Source organism: Anguilla rostrata, chromosome 8, assembly GCF_018555375.3.
Source record: "Anguilla rostrata isolate EN2019 chromosome 8, ASM1855537v3, whole genome shotgun sequence".
Lineage (NCBI taxonomy): Eukaryota > Metazoa > Chordata > Actinopteri > Anguilliformes > Anguillidae > Anguilla > Anguilla rostrata.
Genome location: NC_057940.1, coordinates 47,295,681 through 47,316,309, shown reverse-complemented (window position 1 = coordinate 47,316,309; position 20,629 = coordinate 47,295,681). Strand labels below are relative to the sequence as shown.

Below are 20,629 nucleotides of genomic sequence, written 5' to 3'. Positions count from 1 at the left end.
CGCGCCTTCTGCACAGCTTTGCTTCCTCTTCCAAGACTACATATCCCAGTGTATGTTATGGGCAGATGTCCAGAACGCGAATGCCCCCCCCCCTCGTCCCCGCTTGCCGTCCTCCTTCGTAGTCAGATCACTTCAGTAGCCAGTTAAGATGTCTGCGGCGGGTGCGGGTGTGGGCGGTGGCGGACCGGGACCCGGTTCGGGCGCTGGTTCCGGGGCTTGTAATCCGCGCAAGTTTAGCGAGAAGATAGCTCTGCACACTCAGCGACAGGCAGAAGAGACGGCAGCCTTTCAGGAGGTTATGATGGACATCACCTCAACTCGGGTAAGTCGAGGACGGGGGAGGTCGCTTGCTAACCAGCTAGCCTGCTAATGTGGAAATAGTCGTGGAGAGACAGGCCTGTAGGGTAGCCATCGAAAGAAAACTTGGGTGCCTTGGCAACAGCCGAGAGAAATGAGGCAGGTTGTTGATGCGAAGTGAACATCAACTTGCATTCTTTGAAAGCTAGCTAGCTAGCTAACGATTGCTCGCTAACAGTGACAGTGGGACAGGCGGCGCGCTTGAGCACTGTTTGACGGATATAGCTAACATTAACATTTTTTTGAAGATGCCCACACTGGCGTCTGTCAGTCAGTGCAATGTGACAGAGGTTTGGTTAATGAAAGGCGTAGCTGACTAGCTGTTAGCTTGCGAAGGTGTCTTGGCTAATGTTAGCTATCTTAGCTTCCTACTTTGGCAAATTAATAAAGTTGTTTACATCCCAAGTAAATTAGCTAAACATTAGCTAGCCTCCAAATTTACTGAGAAGGGAATACTGCCGATTGCAATACCAGACTGATGTTTGCAACCTGCTTGTCAGTTTTATTTGTGATAACGTTAGTCTATCTTAATGGCTTAACAGATTGTTAGCGTGCTACCCTTTTACAAACTATCTTAAATTATAACTGTAATGTTAGCTACGTATCTCAAGCTGCAGCTAACACAGAGCCAAAACAATAGCGCTCAGCCCTTTTGCCTGATTTTCGTAAAAAGACGTTTGTAAAATACAAATGGCGAAATAATCATAGTCTATAGAGAATGGAGACTATTACAATGAATAACTTCTTGGTAATACAGATGCGTTCTTGTCAGATACCATTTGGTGGTGTTTAGTAAATCACATTTTAAAAATGCTGTTTTAAACATAGCTAGTATTGACAATAACATACCCATAGCGTTAATCATATACGCAGAATAATTATAAATTAAAAATTAACAATGTATTATGCCATGTCATTGATATTCATGAAGTTTGCGCCTTTATCTATAACAGCATACAGCAATGAAAAGAACAAATTACAGTAATGCTTCGGGGAAGCAAAAAAGAAAAAAAATGGCAGTCTATCAAAAAAAATAAATAAATAAACACAACAGTTTTCCAACACTAGCAGCCTAAAAGCTTGGTTGGATTTGGAGCCAGATATCCAACGATTTGGGAGGGTTTTCCACTCGAAAACGCAGCAGAGAGAAGATGAAGTGGAAGAGTCTGGCCCACTCACATTAATCACACTGTTGGCTGTAGTGAGCGGGCCCAGCACACACACACACACACACACACACACACACACACACACACACACACACACAGAGTACATTTCGTTTGTGACTAAGCAGACCCAGTAACTCTAGTACCCGTCAATCACTCACTGGGTCAGCAGTGCGCCCCGAAAATTCAGTTCCCCAGTTACCACTAGATGGCGGAAACGAAACAGTTACGGGATCCCCAGTAACGTGCTTTTTTTGCATCCCGGAAACTGAATTAAAATTCTGGTTATATTCCCCGGGTAGTGACAATTGCAGTGTCTTAATATTTATTTAAAGTTTTGAAGCCGATTAATTTAACCCAGCCATTGAATTGTGAGAAACACTATTCTGTTAGATTATCGTGACCTGTTGAGCAGATCTGGACAGGGTGGGCGTGTTGCGCTCGTTAATATTCATATCTGTAAGACGCATTATATGTAAACCATTCCTCCTCGCTTGGTTATAGCAGGTTGTCCCGTGCAGTAACATTCGACTGCCAGACAGCACGAAAAAAAGCAACGTAAGCTAGGCTTTACCATCATATAGTTAAACCTCCTGATCATTCAATGTGTAATAACGTTGTAACACTGAGCTACTGCATGCTAACATTACACCCGACAGCGGTCTCAAACTCCGGGCATTACATCCCTCATAAAGAAAGGTTTTGATTCCGCATATCTTAACTTGAAAGCTATTTAATTATTGCTAGCTAATGGTAGGTGTATATTTCAATCCATCATGTCTGTTCTGCAGCAACCGGGAGTGTCACTAGCAGTAACAGTTGGGGGGGGAGTTGAAGGGAGGAAAGGCACTGCACCATGCGCTAGCTTTTTAGTGAAGCCTCATTGTGTAGTTTCTGAAGTCCTTGTGATGGGCACTAGGAATATTAACTGTTGGTGTTATTGCAAAATTGCAGTGCCTGCAGAAACGAAAATAAAATAAAAAGCATATTGGTATTATGCATTCAGAAAAGGTGCAATGCTTAGGTATTTCCACCTTTGCTTGCCGACACAGTGGCAAGAGCATCATTTGCATATTAGAAGTAGGAAGGATTTCACCAGTGTTAGTGTTTTAGTGATGCATATTGTCCTCAGCTAACCTCATCTACTGAAAACCTGGCATTTAGCCAAGAGGGGAAAACAGGCCAATCTTAGCATGAGTTTTTCTACGTTTTTTTTTTTTTTTTTGCACGGATCATTAAAAATATTTCTGGGCTGTTTGTGAATGCAAAAAAGTATTAAATCAACACATCGGCAAAGCATTCACAGATGTCAGTTTCCTGGACATTTTTTGGGCATTTAACAGACAAACTCGTACCCAGACCTATACATTCATGACTGTATATTCTTATTCCATACAGTCCATTTATACAGCTGGATATTTACTGAAGCAACTCGGATTAAGTGCCTTGCTCAAGGGTGCAATAGAGGGGCCAGTCCTGGGAATCAAACCTACAACCTTAAATTTGAATGCCTAGTTTCCTAACCGTTATGCATAGGCCTGTCTTGTATACTCTGGTTGCCCTGGCTACATTGGCCTGCCTCCTTTGGGTCTTAGTGGGTGGGGTTGCTATGGGCAGGAGGGTTGGACAGGGGGCTTTTGTAGAAATTGAACATTTAGCCCACTTATGGTGACCACAGGTTGATTGGCAAGGCTAAATGAAGGTTTGCAATGGTCTAAAGATAAAACAAAATGCAAGGCCACTGCAGACTGCATTTTTAAGAGGGGACGGAAGGGTATTCGGTTAATTATGGACTTTCCTAACGATTTAAGATCAGGTCTATTCATCAACAGTTGGGTCACACTCAGGATTTGAACTGGCAACCCCATGGTTGCAGGACCAGTTCCACGCTTCCCAAGCATCTGCACAGCTGCTCTAAAGCAACCTGAAGGAAAAAGTGACGAGTTCTTGGAAGAGAGAGTTGAGAGTATTTAGGTTTGGTGTGTTTTGGTCCAAATTAAGTACAGTGTTCTAGTCTTCTTACCCCCCCAGTGCATGATAATGGTAGATTGTGCTTGCGCTGGCCACTTTTTAAGATTTAAAGTATTCCTGAAGTTAAAAGATCTGTACTTTTAAAAAAACTATTCATAAACCGGAAAATAATTTAAAAAATGAGTCTAGTTTTTGTAAAATACTAAATAGGAAATATTAAATGTAAATACTAAATGTCATTTCTAAATAGGAACACTGTCAGTCTGATGTGGTCAGTCTGTTCTGCATGGTTCACTTAAGGTTCACAATCGATTGGCAACCTACTGACCAATCGCAGCACGGATTCATCAAAATGTTAAAGAGTAATTGCAATCACTGTTTCAGCCTGGCTCTGCCTACTTCACATTTCTGAAAAATACTCCCTGGGGTGGGTGGAGTAGGTGTGTAAACAAATATTTTAATGCACATTATTTGTACAGCGTAGGCTCATGAAACTCGGAACAAACTGTCAAACAAGATGTTGCAGATCAATAAGTGGTCATGGTATTTGTTTTGCACCAATCATTGGGTGTGTTATTAGTTTTGCGTGTGCTCAAAGCTTTTGCATGTACTAAACATCTTAGTAAACCAGACCCTTAATGTCATGTATTTCTCCGGTACATTATGTGTAATTTAACTATAAAAAAACGATAACTTCTCAGGTACGAATTCTAACTGGGGAGATTGTTTTCTCTGTAGTTTTTTGGAGGTTCTTTCCCGATTTTCTCATTTCCTGTTTTTTTTTTGTGACAGTGTCTCACGCACTGTACAAATGAAGTTATAACAGATGTAACTTAAAGGCGCAGGGAGACTGAAAGACCGTTACTGGTTTGCCGTTGACGCGTGGGTTGTTCCTGCCGCTCCCTTCCCCCCGTAGATTCAGGCGCAGAAGGTTCGTCTGGCCCAGATCCAGGGTCAATATTACGGAGGGTCTCTTCCCAACGTCAACCAAATCGGGAGGAACGCCCCGGACCAGGTGAGAAGCAGAGATCAAGAACCGCCCTTCACTTCATCTCATTGTCACCAAATATGAATCATTTAATCAAAGTTGAGCTTGAAAATATGAATTCTGTTTTATTTTTTTATTTTTAGGCAAAAGCTTGTGACCTGTGCTTTATGGCAGTCCTCGGTTATAATTGGCTGATAACCTGAAAAAGATATGGATTTTTTTGTTTTGAAAATTGGTTAATTTTATGCACGTCTGGTGTCAGGTTCTAGTGAACCACTGTTAATGCTCCTGGTCTTGAGATTGTCTCCCCTTTTTAACTGAACATCTCTGAATTTACTTCAGTTTCAGTAACTTTTATGAAAAGTGTTGCCAGCCTGTTCACACTGTGGGATTGTGGGTAATGGGTCTCTCTCTCGCTATCTCTTTCTCCTAAATGTCTCTGAATTTACTTCAGCTTCTTGCACCTTCACTTTTATAGCAGGTATTGCCAGCCTGGTAAATAACAGTAGGATTATGGGTAATGTAGTCTCTCTTTTCCTCTCAGGCCCAGTTCCACAACCCTCTGGAGTCCAGTCGCTCCACCCGGCACCACGGCCTTGTGGAGAGGGTCCACCGGGACAGGAGGTTCACCTCCCCTGTCCGTCCCTACAGGAGACAAGTATCCTCTCTATGGTACCTCAGTCTCAGGGCCAGCAACCCCAGTGCAGCGCCCCCTCTAGTGTGGAGGACTCATGCAAATCCTTTGGATCGTGCTGTGCAGCAGCACTCATGGATTCCAATTTCACAATATACCGGGAAAATGTAGTCATTTAGGCAAGTTAAGACTGTAATTGATCTAACAGAGCTGCACAGTTTTCAGATTAAATAAATGTTTCCGGGTCAAAAAAGGTGTTGGATTTCCCTGGGCCAATTTCTCTCTCTCTCTCTCGAACATCTGTGAGTTTGTTCTGTATTAATTAGCAGTTTTATTTGAAAAGTTGCTGCCACTATCGCAATACATTTGCTTGCCACTCTCCAACTAAAGGCTCCTTGACCGTCTGGCGCAGACCGACAGCTTGCCCTACAGCTCCACCTACCTGTCTCCGCCCCCTGATCCCAGCTGGAGGAGGTAATATTCAGGACCCCTTTCCACAAAGACTTAGCCATCTATAGCAGCGCCTGTTTACGGCGTTTTAATCTTTTCCCCCCTGACTCTGGTGCTTTGGACAGGGCACTAATATGACGTGCACTAATATCAACGTGCAGATAGGATTCATGCCGTAATAGTTTCTTCAGTCTTTCTCTGACTTCACTCCTACATATCTGTTAATTGGGATTCCTTTTCATTGATTTTTTTTGTGGTGGAATTCTTTTTCCTGGCTTCCTGTCTCTTAAGGTATTCGTGTTTTTTTCCCTACTTTCACCTCTTGGATAAAAGACTCTTTTTCTTTTTTCTTCCTCATCTCTCTCTTTTTTCCACTCGCATCAAAACCGCAAAACTCTATCTTTCCTTCCTGCTTTGACTGAAGAAAACGGGAGTTGCGCTCTAAGATGGGGGAGACGGACCTCAGCTGACACTTTTGTGAGTCCGAAAGCATGTCTTCGGTTTCTTGGATGTGAACAGTTCTCTTCATGCTCCCAATCTTCTCATTGTCAAGCAATTTTTTATTTATTTATGATTTCCACCCCCTTTTTTCTTGCCCAATTTGGAGTGGCCAGCCATGTTCACTCTGCAATGTTCACCGCTGCCCCCGCTGGCGGTTCGGGGTAGCGCAGGCAAACACGTGCTTTCCTCTGAAGCGTGTGATGTCAGTCGCTGCTTCCAATTAAGCTGTGACAAGCTGGGCTCACCCACGCGTGAGTCAGAGAGAGAGGCTTCGTGGGAAGCTTGAGGTGAAAGAGCGGGCGCCCCATCGACGAGATGACGTCGCCAAACCGACGCTCGCACGTCTCACTCGATGTTCGACTCCTGTTTTCAGTCAGACTTCCTGTCTCTTATCTTCCTCTCTGCCGTCTGTCTTTCGCGTCCACCACTTATTTACTTTTTTGTTTTTTGAACAATTTTTTTCTTTTTTTGTTGCGGCCATTAACGGAGCTTTTTTTTTTTGTCGATTGCCAAGGAACTGGCCCAGCAACTTCCCCCTGGACAAACACCAACTGGTCCACCTCCCCATCACTGCTCTCAACAGGTGAACCCCCACACCCCCCTCCCCCCCATCTCTTCAGTATTCCTGAAGCAAAACACCTGTCCCACAGCAAACCCCCTTGTCGGTTTTATGGGGGTGAACCAGATGTGTTTCTGAAACTGTAGGTTTGCGTGCTTTGGGTGGTTGCGATAACGTGTGCACTGCTCCGTGGACTATTTTCAGATTTATTACAATTAAACTTTAACTATGCAGACGTACGGAACAGGGGAAGGAGCGCCGAGAGAGAAAAAACTGGGACTTTGGGCTGGGGGGGGGGGCGGTGAAAAGGAGAGGGTTTCAATCCGAAGGATGAAATGCTTTTTAGACATTTCCACGGTTTTTGGACTGACCTCAATCTCTTTCGTCCCTGTTCCCCACTCATCCCCTCCCCGACCCCCCCCCCCCCCCCATTTTTTTGTCTCGTCTCTGGCTTCTTGTTTGCAGGACAAATTCGGACTCTGCCCTCCACACCAGTGTGATGAACCCTCTCTCCAGGGACACCCTATCCATCCACACACTGAACCCCCATAACAGGCACAGTGGTGAGCCCCCCCCAAAAAAAAATCATCAATAGTGACCCCAAATCGTGTGGGAGGGGTTTGGATCTCAGGTTGTGTGGGAGGGGTTTGGATGTCAAGTTGTGTGGGGGGGATTGGATCTCAGGTTGTTTGGGAAGGGTTTGGATCTCAGGTTGTGTGGGAGGGGATTGGATCTCAGGTTGTGTGGGAGGGGTTTGGATCTCAGGTTGTGTGGAAGGGGTTTGGATCTCAGGTTGTGTGGGAGGGGTTTGGATCTCAGATTGTGTGGGAGGGGTTTGGATCTCAGGTTATATGGGAGGGGTTTGGATCTCAGGTTATATGGGAGGGGTTTGGATCTCAGGTTATATGGGAGGGGATTGGATCTCAGGTTATATGGGAGGGGTTTGGATCTCAGGTTGTGTGGGAGGTGATTGGATCTCAGGTTGTGTGGGAGGGGTTTGGATCTCAGGTTGTGTGGGAAGGGTTTAGATCTCAGGTTGTGTGGGAGGGGTTTGGATCTCAGGTTGTGTGGGAGGTGATTGGATCTCAGGTTGTGTGGGAGGGGTTTGGATCTCAGGTTGTGTGGGAAGGGTTTAGATCTCAGGTTGTGTGGAAGGGGTTTGGATCTCAGGTTGTGTGGGAGGGGTTTGGATCTCTGCTGTTCTGACGGGTTTTGTGTTTGCCTGTTTGTGGCGCTGCAGGCTTGGCAGAGGGCGAGGGTCGAAAGAGTGAGTCCCCATTTCATTCATGTCTTCTTTTGTTCTTTTTAAAACCATAATACTGTCTCACTGTATCACTGTATCTATGCATACAAACACAAACGCGTGTGCACACACACACACACACACTCTCACTTTCTCTGTCTAACACACACACACATACTCCGTCTATCTCACATGCACGCACACACACACACTCGCTCTATCTCACACGTAAGCACGCACACACACACACTCTCACTCACTCACTCACTCACTAACTCTAAGCACATACAGACATAAAAACACACGCACAGATGCACATGCACATACACACACGTACATACTCACTCACTCATTCACTCTATCACACACACATGCACACGCATGGGGGCGACATAGCTCAGGAGGTAAGACCGATTGTCTGGCAGTCGGAGGGTTGCCGGTTCAAACCCCGCCCTGGGTGTGTCGAAGTGTACTTGAGCAAGAAACCTAACCCCTAAACTGCTCTGGCGAATGAGAGGCATCAATTGTAAAGCGCTTTGGATAAAAGCGCTATATAAATGCAGTCCATTTACACAGACGTAAAAACACACACACACAGAGACTCCGCTTGTCAGTACTTGCAGGGCTGGCTGCTCTTGTGTTGACAGCAGTGGTTCAGGATGACCGTTACTAACGCCCCCCCCCCCACCCCCCAGTGTTCCCGTACCCGGTCCCACCCATCGAGGAGAATGTTCTGGACGAGGGGAAGGTTCTCAAACCCTGGGACACCAAGAAGGTACCCACAATCCCCTGGGGCCCTCTCCGATGCTTTTGCATCACTGTGCACTCACACTGACACATTTTATACCGGCCTCTGTTTTTATCTAATACTGCAAACATATACTGTATATTTCCCCGTAATTTTAGGTAGTGGTACAAATACGGACCCCATCTATACCACTAAGGGACTGTGGTGAAATTTTCCACTTTTCCACCAATGCAGAATGTTATGAACAGCATTCATCCTGTGAAAGTTCTTTTTTCTTAAGACCCCTGGTTGACTAAAGTGTACCAGGTGACACAAGCTGACTTTGGTGTTTAATAGAGTGGTTGAGAGTCTCAGAGGCCTTTATCTCCAGCTAAGCGGGGTTGTGGGGAAATTAAGAATATGGTGATGGTTGCTAGCAGGATAAATTTGAATTGATTTGATACATTTTATGTTTTTTTCCCTAGTTCCCATGTAAACTTTGTAAGATTTTTGCTAAATTTTTGTGGGACTATTTTATCTCAGTAATTGAACTCTTTTTTTTATACATTAGCTGAATGAGTTTGACTAACTGTCTGTCTGTCCTCAGTTACCAATTCTGTCATCACGACCAAAATCCTGTGAAGTCCCTGGTATCAAGTAAGTTGCCCCTCAGACTGAATTACTTGTAGATGCTGGCTCCAGTAGATCTTCTCTGAGTGGATTGAAGCGTATAACCGAGTAGCCGCCTGAATGCTTTAAGGCCTGAAGGCCATTCAGATGTCGGAGAAAAGCAGAGAATGAATTTGGGAAAGTGGCTAATGTATCTTGTCTTGTCGCTCAAGCCAGTAACGTAGCATTTATATGTCATCATCTAGCAGACACTTTTCTGGAGCGATTTTAAAAAGTGAAAACATAAATTGAGGTGATACCACGTTATTGATGTCATTAAGTAGACAAGAGGGAGGGGTAAGAGGGAGACTGAGGATAAATTGGTGAAGATAATAATGTGACAAATTCACTGAAAACAAAAATGAGATTTTTTAAAAACATGGTGTTACTACGCAAATTATTTTTTTGAGAAAAATAAGGAATAGCATTAACTATTTATGTATATTTTTTAACTCAAAAATGTGTAAGATCGCAAAAACATTCTACTGCTGATGTCACAATCACTACTGGTAATTGAAAACAATTGAGTTCTAGAACACTTACTTCGAAATTTAAAAATTTTAATTGTGAAAACCCACTTCTCTTCCCCCTCTCCTCCACCCTCCCTCCTGGTCTCATCCTCCTGTTCTCTTGTCCTCCTTCTCCTTGTAGTATCTTCCCCTCCCCAGACCAGCCCTCCAGCACACCCCACATCCCAGCGGCGCTGAACGCGGGGGGGTCCCTGCCAGACCTCACCACCCTGCACTTCCCCTCGCCCCTGCCCACCCCCCTGGACCGGGACGAGCCCCCATACCCCTCCCTCAGTGGGGGCAGCAGCACCGGCAACCTGGCCAGCACCCTTACCCAGCTGGGCATCACCTCCAGCAACGCCTTTCACCTGCCAGGTGCGCGCACACGGAAGTGTGTGTGCATGTGTGTGTGTGTGTGTGTGTGTGCGCGTGTGTATGCATGAACACGCAAAAGTGTGTGTGTGTGTGTGCGTGTGTATACGTGCACACGCAAAAGTGTGTGTGTGTGTAGCTCAGTGGTTCCTGATATTCAGCTGAAAGACAAATCCCAGTAGAAACTGTGGCCCTCTGGGACGCGGGTGGGCGACACTGGGGGTTTAGCCAATAAAACAGTGCAGGGGGCGGGACATAGACTGAAACTGGCTCTCTGTCACTCTGGCATGCGTGGGTTTGTTGGTGTCAGGACGTACAGTGGAAACAAACTGTCACCTGCCACCCTCACCTTCAAAAGAGGGGGTGGGGCTGCGGCGGGCCGCACAGGAAGTCCCTGCATCCCCCCCCCCCCAGCAACTTCCTGTGCGGCCGGCTTTTTGAAGGTGAGGGTGGCGGCTCACAGCTCTTTTTCTACCACGCGCTTGCGTACCAACACCCCCGTGCACGCTAGGGAGAAGGAGGAACCTGCTGACTGTTTCTACGGTCTCCTCTCTCCCCTCACATTACGTTCCATTCATCAACCTTTTTTTATTCAGGGTTGACGGAGTATTTGTGATATTTTTTCAGTCACACCTGGATAACGCCTCTCACCCAGTCAAGTTCTCATTTTCATTTCCATGTAGGACTAATGGAATATGTAATATTTTGATACAAAAGTAAACTCGGTCCATGATGTATATTTATATAATATAACATATTGGCATGGTATATTATGTATGGAGTCAATTAATAAATGGCTAAATGTATTAAAGTAATGGGGCTACTCGGATGATACTTTTGACACAGTACTCGTGTGCAATGTCTGTCAGAAAGAATGGGGGTTCTCACAATGTGACGTATTTGGTTTTTTTCTTCTTTCTTTTTCTGATCTCTCCCCTGGACAGGTCTGTCGGCGTCTCTGCAGGGAACGTACTGTAACTCCCTGCTCCAGTCATCTCTTAGCAACCCCAATATCCAATCGTCCCTCAGCAGCCACTCCTTCCCCAACTCCCTGAGCTCCACCTCCTTGCACTCGTCGCTTAGCAACCCCTCCCTGCAATCTCCGCTCAGCTCCTGCCCATCACTGCAGTCATCGCTCAGCAACCAATCGCTGCAGTCCTCCCTCAGTAACTCCTCCCTCAGTGGCCAGTCCCTCCAATCGGCCGCCAGCAACCCCAGCTTCAGCAGCGGGGCCGGCGGGTCCGGCTCCTGCTCCTCCGCCTCTTACCCCTCGCTCGCCACTGGCCAGGCGCAGCCGTCACTCACCACGTCACCCAGGCGACGGACCCAGCTCAGCCCCCTGGTCTTGCCCATTGGTGGAGAGACGCGTCGGCACCACCCTAAGCAGTTCTCCCCCACCATCTCTCCGACACTCTCCTCTATAACACAGGTATTCGTCTTGTATATATTTGTCTGTTTATTTATTTATTTATTTGTTTGTTTATTTAATTGACAGGAACCGTGGACAGCCACTTGGCTGTCCCAGAATTAGCCATCAAGCTAAATTTCATCTATATGTCCCTCGGCAGGTAACAGTTAACAAGAGTGTACTTAGTGTTGGTGCTAAAACACAGATAATGGTATCAGCATTATTAGGGGAAAAAAGCTGCCGTGTTTAGAACAGGCTTCACAGGGTTGCCCAATGGCCCGTCCTGTTAACACACTGTCCCAACGTGCAGAGGGGCCACACAGTTTGGTATCAAACCTGTAGCCTCACCCAGGGAGGGAGGGGTCTGTTCTTGTGTTTGGTTTGTATTTGTTGTGTGAAGCAGACTGAGTAACTGTAGGTTTACTAACATGTATATCTGCTGCTGTTGAACCAGTGTCCAGAAAAAGGGGACAATTGAATTGAAATGAATCGCCTCTCTGATGCTGTGACACTGTGTTCGGCCACAGGGGGTTCCCCTGGACACCAGCAAGCCAGCCTATCCCTACAGTCAGCCCCAGACGGGTCATCCGCTATCCCATCAGTCCATGCAGCAGTCTGGCCAACAGCATCAGCACCAGCACTTGCAGCATCAACAGCAGCAACAACATCACCAGCAACAGCAACAGCAACAGATACTACAGCAACAACATCACACACATCAGCAACAGATACAGCAGCAACAGCAACAACATCACACACAACAGCAACAGATACAGCAGCAACAGCAACAACAGCAACAACAACAACAGCAACATCACACACCACAGCAGCAGATACAGCAGCAGCAGCAACAACAGCAACAACAACAGCAACATCACACACAACAGCAACAGATACAGCAACAAATGCAACAGCAACAGCAACATCATACACAACAGCAACAGATACAGCAACAAATGCAGCAGCAACATCACACACAACAGCAACAGATACAGCAACAAATGCAACAGCAACATCACATGCAACAGCAACAGATGCAACAGCAACATCAACAAATGCAACAGCAACAACATGACACGCAACAGCAACAGATACAACAGCAACAGCATCACACACAACAGCAACAGCAACAAATGCAACAGCAGCAACACCAGCAGCAGCTGCAGCATTCTCAGCGCCCGCGGATGGATCTGCAGCTGCAGCTGCAGGGCATGCAGGACCAGACTGCGCAGACGCAGGAGCAGTGCTCGCTGCAGGAGGAACACCAGCAGAGGGCGCTGGCGCCCACGGGCCAGCTGCAGCCAGATCTGAGCCTGTACAATGTGAGTGAGCTTGGGGATGGTTCGGTGTCTCGTGTCTGTAGCGTGTGAGTCTGACATAGAGTTCACCCCCTTCCCACTCTCCCATCCCAGGACCCCTCCATACTCGGCTCCTTCCTGGATGACCCCTGCCTTGGCCTGCAGCTCACCCCCAGCCAGAGCCACACCCTCTCCCAGCAGGTAGGTCCCTAAGGCCACACCCCCAGCCAGAGCCATACCCTCTCCCAGCAGGTAGGTCCCTAAGGCCACACCCCCAGCCAGAGCCACACCCTCTCCCAGCAGGTAGGTCCCTAAGGCCACACCCCCAGCCAGAGCCACGCCCTGTCCCAGCAGGTAGGTCCCTAAGGCTACACCCCCAGCCAGAGCCACGCCCTCTCCCAGCAGGTAGGTCCCTAAGGCCACACCCCCAGCCAGAGCCACGCCCTCTCCCCCATGAGCAGAGCAGTCTCCTGCTCTGGTAGCGCTATGGTCTGACTTACATTGTGATTGCCCCCTTTTTTAAAAGACTTTTTATGCTTGCTATTCCGCATATATTATGTTGTTATGTTATATATATATATGTTATTTAGACGTTCCTGGTTTGAAGTGGTCAGTCGTTGTCTCTGGGCTGTTTAATCTCTGCGGCCTCCTCCATCACCTCTGCAGACGGCCGACCGGGGCATGGGCCTGTGTTAAGCATTTCTGATGGACAGGGCGCTCTGGCTAATTAGCCCTGTAAGCTAGCCTCGACGGGGCATGTGCGACCTGTCCGCAGCAGTCGCACATTGCTCCAGCGCAGCCAGCCGCTGCTGCCTTTCACACTGCGCCCCCCCCCCCCCCAGCCGAGCTGCACAGTTACTGCTCTGAAGCGACGTGCCCCATCGACGAGGCTCGGCTAGTTAGCTCAAGCACCCTGTCGATTAGAAGCTCCGCCTCCCCTCGGTGATCCTGCGGCTGGTTGGCTCGGCGCCCCCAAAGGCTTTCCCGCCGCACTCGGCGGGTCACCGTCCGTCAGCTTTCCAGGATTAAAGCATCCCGCCTGGCTTCGGCGCAAAAGCTGCTACTCGTTTGCTGGCGATCGCGCTATAAGGCCGTAATTACCGCCATTCAGACAAGGAGGGATTTTTGCCAGCTTTGAGAGGCCCTCTGCTGGGGTCACATTTAACCCCAGAGAATGTTTTCATTTAATCTGGTTTGATTCATTTTGACTTGATTAAGTTTTTGATTGGTTTCTTTGATTAAAAGGGGCATGGTAACTAAACCCTATGTACAGCTTTCTCTTTCTTTGCAAGTAAGAAAATGAAATGTGTTTTTCCACCCTAGTCCAAGTGATGTCACAGAATCTGTGTCTGTCTGTGTTTCTGTCTGTCTGTATGTCTGTGTACTCCTGTGGGTCCTCTTATTCGTCTGTCCTTCTGTTATTTTCGGTTTTAATGCACTGCCCCTCCCCCCCCAGCTGGAAAAGTTCGACATGGAGGCTCGAACGCAGGGTCAGTTCTTCAACCATGGCCAGGGGTCCGAGAGCTTGGCCAGTTTGGGGAATGCGGGGTCCTATTCTGGAGACCGGGAGCCTCAGGGGTCCCAACATTTGGTGGACCCGCAGCTCCTGAACAAGCAGAACCAGAACCAGAACCTGAACCAGAGCTATGGCGGCGATGGCGGCTGCCCCGGTCTTCCCAACATCATCCTGACCGGTGAGACTCGCTGTGGCGGGAACAGGGCTCGGCCACATACATTGCCGTTTTGCAAACAAAGAAACAAGGCCTATATACTCTTTAGTCAGTCAGTGACTCGAGTGCTGAAACACACTGAAAACCAACAGGCACTGCAGTCCTGCATGATTTTACTTTTAGATCCCTGCCTCTCTCACTCCCTCCTCTCTCTCTCCCCCGCCCAGGGGACTCCTCGGCTGGTCTGTCCAAGGAGATCACCAGTGCCCTGTCGGGGATGCCGGGGTTCGAGGTGGACCCCTTCGGGCTGGACGACCCTCTGCGGATGGACCCCCTGGCACTGGAGGGACTCAGCATGCTGGCTGAGGGGGACCTGATGCTCCCCGACCCGGCCGTGGAGGACTCCTTCCGCTCTGACCGCCTCAACTGACTCTTTAGGAGGGGGGCGGGGCCAGTGGGGAGGGGGGCGGGGCCAGGAGCCGGAGGGGTGGGCCCTGGAGGAATCCTTCTGCTCAAATAACTCTTCTGGAGGAGGTGGGGCCTGGGGACGAAGGGGCAGGATTGAAGTTCTGACCGCCTTGTTTGCTCGGTCATGGCTACTCCCAGCATTTTCTGGAGATTAAACTTCGGGTCGGAGAAATGGACAGGCACACCAGTCCACCAGCAGGACCAAAACTCCCTGACTAAACTTTTTTTTTTTTGGATTCACAACACAAATCTGAAAAGGTCCTGACCTTCTTAACTAAGTTTACATAAGTGACTTTGATGTGTGATTTGCTTAACGTTGGTAAAGCCTTCTTCTGCCGATGGTAGGCCACAGAGTGAGAGGCCGTTGCTGGCTGTTTGCGGAATCCTGCACTGAAAAAAGATCAGCCAATCAGAGCTCTCGCTGCGAGCCGTGCGAACAGCTAGGTTGGCACTGTGACATATGTATTGTTCTTTGCCTAAACCGTCAGTTTTCTGAAACTGAAACGCACTGAAGCTGTTTTCTGTCCTCAAAATAGTTCTTGGGGCGGGGGAGGGTCAGGTTACATGGTCCAGAGTGGGAGGGGCAACCAAGCTCCCTTCTTGTACCAGGAAGTGCTTTCAGCAGTTCAGATCTGCACTGTTTGAACGACTCGTCTGTTCTGGGAACGAAGCTGCGTTTTTGAAGCTCACTTCCTGGTCTTGTTAAGAGCTGTTGCTCAAGAGCGCCAGTGTGTGGTTGGCTCCAGTATAGGTGTTTTCAACCACCTGTTTAAATGGAAAGTCAATGGTAATAATGCAATCATTTTTTTCCACAAGAAAAAGTAGTTGCAATAGGTGTTTTTTCTTTGTATAATGTCTCCCCATAAACCGAACAATATATTTGGACAATATTGTTGTATTTTGGGGACGAATCAGGAACAGTTGCCTAGTCACTGTATCTCTCGTGCTTAGTGAACGACTGGACTTCATGCCCATGTAAGGAACCCCCCCCCCCCCCAATTCCCTACTGGGCAGTCTCTGGCTCCAATATTTGGCTTCTATTAAAACCCCTCCTGAGTGCTTTTTCTGGATAAACTAGTTGCTGTGGCGCCCAATTGTGGAACTCTCCCTGCTGTGAGAGGTACACTGTTGGTAACATTTCCTGTGACAGATCATCGTCCCCAGAATACGCCCCTCCCCTTTGTCGCGGCCCATGTCGCGCTGATGGTTTTCATGGTTTCTGGTTTCCCTGGCGGCAATTCCAGCTGTCTCCCAATGGGTGCCTGACAAGAAGTGGTCATCCTTACTGTCGCGTCGAGACCGCTCCCCCCCCCCCCCACCGATTCCCTCCCTTTATGTTGTGCGTCTAATAACCTTCAAGCTATGCAAGAAGCCTCCCCCATCTCAGTACCTTTCTGTTTACTTCAAATTGTGCATTTATGAGAAGCTTTTGTACGTTGCAGAAAGAAGGTAAATGTTAAAGCTGAAAAAAGTAATTCCCTTACGGAAATGGAATACGCTGACAATATATTGAAATAAAATCTATTTTGAATCTATCGTTAACATTTCATAACGATTTGTATGTAAAAGTATACAAATGATTGCCACTTTCAGATACTGTAATATATTTATATATATGTTTAAATGCACTGCCGTAATATCATTGTAAATTTTTTAAAGAATAGCATATATTTACAGTATATTGCAATATGTTCCATTTCTGTGAGAGTGGGAGAGCATTTTAGTTTCTGATGTGTCATGTCAGGAAACTTTAATGAACCACAGAAATGGGAGGGGCATGGATGAGTCATCGATTTTGAGCGATTTCATTGGATTTCTGTGTTGTAGAGTCTTGTGATTAGTTCGTGTGAGTCATTTCGGTTTCCTGGTGCAGGAGCAGGGGTAATAAACCTGGGATAGGATGTCCGTGCTGTCCCTTTTTTCTAGAAACCATAGAGGAGCTCTCCACCAATCACAGAGTATTTAGTTAACAACAAGTAGAACAAACCCAGCAGTGATTGGTGGATTCCCTTTGCTCCCTTTACCCCTGAAGGACTCCCAGAAGTGTAGCCAGAATGTATCCACCAATCGCTGCCAAGGTCATTGTGTTTCTTCTTACTGACGTACTCCATGATTTATGGAGGGCTCTTCTCTGGTTTCTGTGTGAAAATGGCAACACCAACTTCCTGTTCCTAGGGGAAATGTCGTAGCCCCACCCTTGGGCTTAATGAAGATTTGCTTTCCCACCTCTGCCAGTAGCGACGAGTGGATTGTTGTCTGTTAGTGACACTGACTTATCACTGCCATGGTGGCATTCTCCCTTCCTCAATCTTTCCTGCCGATAGCTATGTACCCTGCGCCCAGTCACCTTAGTGTAGGTTGTGACACAGGGATGCTCGAGTCTGCCCAATGGAGGTCAGTAGTAGTACTGCTGGTTTGCATTCCTCCCCTCTAATCAGGGACTGGTTCAGACCTGGGATGCCGGGTGAGTGGAACCTGGCCAATCAGTGACCTTAAATCAATCAATCCACCAATCAGAGAAGCCGGCAGAGTACTCTGTGGCCTTGAGGACAAAATTTGAGTGTCCCTGACGTAAAAGCATACTTATAGTATATTTTTATGCATCAAAGCAAAATGTTTTGCTGTAACGATGAGAAAAAAAAGGTTTTTATTTTTTAACAAATTTTTGACATATTATATTGTTTCAGGTTGATTTTGTAATGTAATAAAGGAAGAAGAGCCTAATAGCTTTAGGGCAGCCAAGGTTTTGTGACCAAAACCATCCTCCCTTTTTTTGTGTGTGTTTTTATTAGTCCGCGTCTTTTAAACAGAGCTGAGGCTGCGTCAGGCTGCGTCTTCGGCCTTGGACGCGTTGTGGCCACGAGCTCTTCGTGACGTTTGTGTGTCTCCTGGCCCTCTTCGAATCAAAAACACGGCGCGACAATGTTCTCCGCTCTGCGCTTCGCAGTTAACGGCGAAATGAGCAAGCGGTACTAGGCTTTCTGCTTACGCGGCGTTATGTTCGCCTGCCATAACGGCGCAACGACAGGAAGTCTGTGATGTCACTGGGTGACAACCTTCCTGTTAACGTGCGTCTCTCACTCTTGCTATTGAGATACAAGGCCATGCAACTTCAAACTGGCACCTCGTGAATAAAACAATTTTGTCGATCTAGTCTGATGTGATTGACAGTTGTTAGTTATCGCTTCTCGCTTATCGCCGGAGAACAGATAAAAGCCTGGAAGAAGAGTAAGGATTTTTACCTAGCCGGTCGTCGGTCATGTGGGTGCAGAGCTGGACTCTCAGTTTCTGTGGGAATGTGTCAGAGCCGGTAGAAGGTGCTGGCAAGATTAGAAAGTGCCGTTTAATCTTTGTTTTTCTAATCGGGACTATTTTCTCGTGGCCCGAGGCCACAGACCTCCATGTAGAAGCCACAAACCGACGCGGCGTGTTACGCTTTGACCTTTAACCTCTTCACATTTCCTCATTCACCAGGAACAAAAATGATTTTTTTTTTCCAAAAAAAAAAAAAACGTAGTCTTTCTGCTTTCCTGCTGTTAAGGTGCAGCTTGTAAATTTGCAGTGAATCTCATTTTTACCACAAACGGAAAGCGAGTGTTTATTTTTTGTCCTAACGAGTCTAGAGTGGAACAAAAACTTAAGTGTTTGCACATAAATTTCAGTAGTCTCACTGCAGTAGCAGTTTTTAGTTACTTGTGAAGCTGCTTGATAGGTTCATGTCTCTGTGTCACTTAACAACATTTTTTTTTATTGTGTCCCAAAACATTTAACATGCTGTTTTACAGTTGCAGTGTCAGTTCTGTCCTCTCTGGATAGGGGGCACTGTTAGTGCACCATAGATTTTTATTCAGACTAGATATTGTGTAAAAAGGCCATATTTTTATTGATTTTTGTTATTACATTTGTTGCGATTATTATTACTGTTATTTTCACTATTTGTGTTTTACATGTACTTGTTTGTTTGGTCGCTTTCTTGTAGAGGTAACAACCGATATGGAAACTTTTTCCTTGTGTAAAAAATATCTTTGTGTGTTGTTTTGTGTTTGTCTATATTTTAACTGTACATGGGAAGAAAAGTCTGTTGTAAATAAGTCACTAAAGCCATAGATGCTTTCTTAAACCTAACAAACAAAAAAAAAAAAAAAAAAAGATTTTTTTAAAAAGTGAAGGCAGTGCATATTCACATTATTTTACAGGAAAAATAAACAAAATGAAAAAAGGAACTATGTGCACCTGGCTTCATTGAAGTATGAGTTAACTTTTTTTTTTTTTTAGTTAAAAACTGTCTTGTAGCAAATCAGTGACCTATGTGAGAGTTTTGACTAGCGTACATTCATGTAAATGACAGAGGCTGGCTACTTACCACTTCCTAGTTGCTGGATAAGAATATGATTAATTGCTGTGGTCAGGGAGTGGGATCTTTAGCCTAGGGGGTTAAATTGCATATCTTACTGTGCTGCATGAACCGCAGACTGAAAACCCACAGAAGATACGGCTGATCCAGGATCAGCCCAGTGATCCATACTATGGAACCTCACCATTTTGTGAATAAAGATTGAACAGACCCAGGGTCAGTTTTTTGGGATAATACATGTAACTCAGGCCCGAAACGTACTGGCGTTGTCATTAGCGTTTGCGTATTTGCATAGGGTATGTTTCGGGCCTATGTAGGGCGTGTGTTTGTAGTGCGTCTGTCTGGTGTTGCGTTCGCTTACGGAGGTTATGGTTCCGGCCTTTAGAAAAAACTGTCATCTAGGAGGCGCAGAAGTAACAGAGATCCACTAGGTGGTGATGTCTGGCTGTTTTACTTGCCTCAAGTTCTCTGTCCATGTCAAAAATCAATGCGATATTTTCTCCCTACTTTCTGACAATTTACACACACAGCCAGGATTTTAAATTTTTTTCAGTATATCATGCAGAGGCTAACTTCATGCATGCCATATGTTTAAGATTAAGCCCCTTGATTTACTTAATGGTGTTTACATTCATACTATAACACAGGGGGAAATGTTGTGTTTTGCAATTGTCTGTAGGTAAGTTAAGGTACTTCAGTTAAGTATGTTAAGCAGGCACTTCTAACCAAAACTCCCAGAAGGCGCATTTTACATGGATGGAAAACCACCATTAGAGATGAGGCAGTAAAACCTACAATTGTAGAGAAGCATGCCAGAAGACCAGCAAAACTACTAGTGATATATTAAGGTATTTTATTTTCTTAAAAATACATTTACATTTTTAGAATTTAGCAGACTGCAGCAGCTGTAGTTATGCCCAGTGGCTGACGCAGATTACGTTATCAGCCCGTTAAGTTATTTTGGTTTTGACTGTGTATTTTATTATCTACATATTTTAAATAATATTGGGGCTAAAATACATTAGCTAAAACAATTTAATATTTCAAATAATCCATCTAAATTTGTATTATCATCTCAGTTGATCATAATACGAATATAGATGAAGTCCAGGAAAAATATATATTTATTTGAAATATCAACCGACACACTCGTAGATTGAGTTTAATATCAGATGCTATTGGGAACGTGGCAGGTAAAGTTCCGTTCATTTTAGTGAAAACACTGCCAGCATTGCGTCGTTGACAGTAAATGTTGAAAGCACTGCAATGTGTTTTTAAAAGGTGG

General features: G+C 46.1%; 1 protein-coding gene across 2 annotated transcripts; it reads left to right on the top strand.

Annotated features, from left to right (window-relative positions):
* The first annotated feature begins 101 nt into the window (after positions 1-101).
* Positions 102-19,213, top strand: LOC135261826 (CREB-regulated transcription coactivator 2-like). 2 transcript variants are annotated; one of them, XM_064348461.1, is made up of 15 exons: positions 103-322; positions 4,411-4,509; positions 5,027-5,140; positions 5,529-5,590; positions 6,582-6,650; positions 7,092-7,189; positions 7,867-7,893; positions 8,565-8,644; positions 9,204-9,253; positions 9,917-10,149; positions 11,091-11,575; positions 12,082-12,876; positions 12,967-13,053; positions 14,309-14,546; positions 14,750-19,213. In XM_064348461.1, the coding sequence occupies exons 1-15, from the start codon at positions 149-151 to the stop codon at positions 14,950-14,952; spliced, it is 2,814 nt and encodes a 937-aa protein (XP_064204531.1). In that variant the 5' UTR covers positions 103-148; the 3' UTR covers positions 14,953-19,213. The 2 variants fall into 2 exon arrangements, with proteins under 2 accessions (XP_064204532.1, XP_064204531.1); XM_064348462.1 differs by lacking the exon at positions 6,582-6,650 and having other exon boundaries at positions 102-322.
* Positions 19,214-20,629: the final 1,416 nt, after the last annotated feature.

What these genes read in the sequence shown, in the direction of transcription:
- LOC135261826 (XM_064348461.1), top strand. Translation starts at nt 149, where the DNA reads ATGTCTGCGGCGGGTGCGGGTGTGGGCGGTGGCGGACCGGGACCCGGT. An exon ending in CCTGATCCCAGCTGGAGGAG is followed by an intron (nt 5,591 to 6,581) that starts GTAATATTCAGG and finishes TCGATTGCCAAG; the next exon opens with GAACTGGCCCAGCAACTTCC. An exon ending in CACTCTCCTCTATAACACAG is followed by an intron (nt 11,576 to 12,081) that starts GTATTCGTCTTG and finishes GTTCGGCCACAG; the next exon opens with GGGGTTCCCCTGGACACCAG.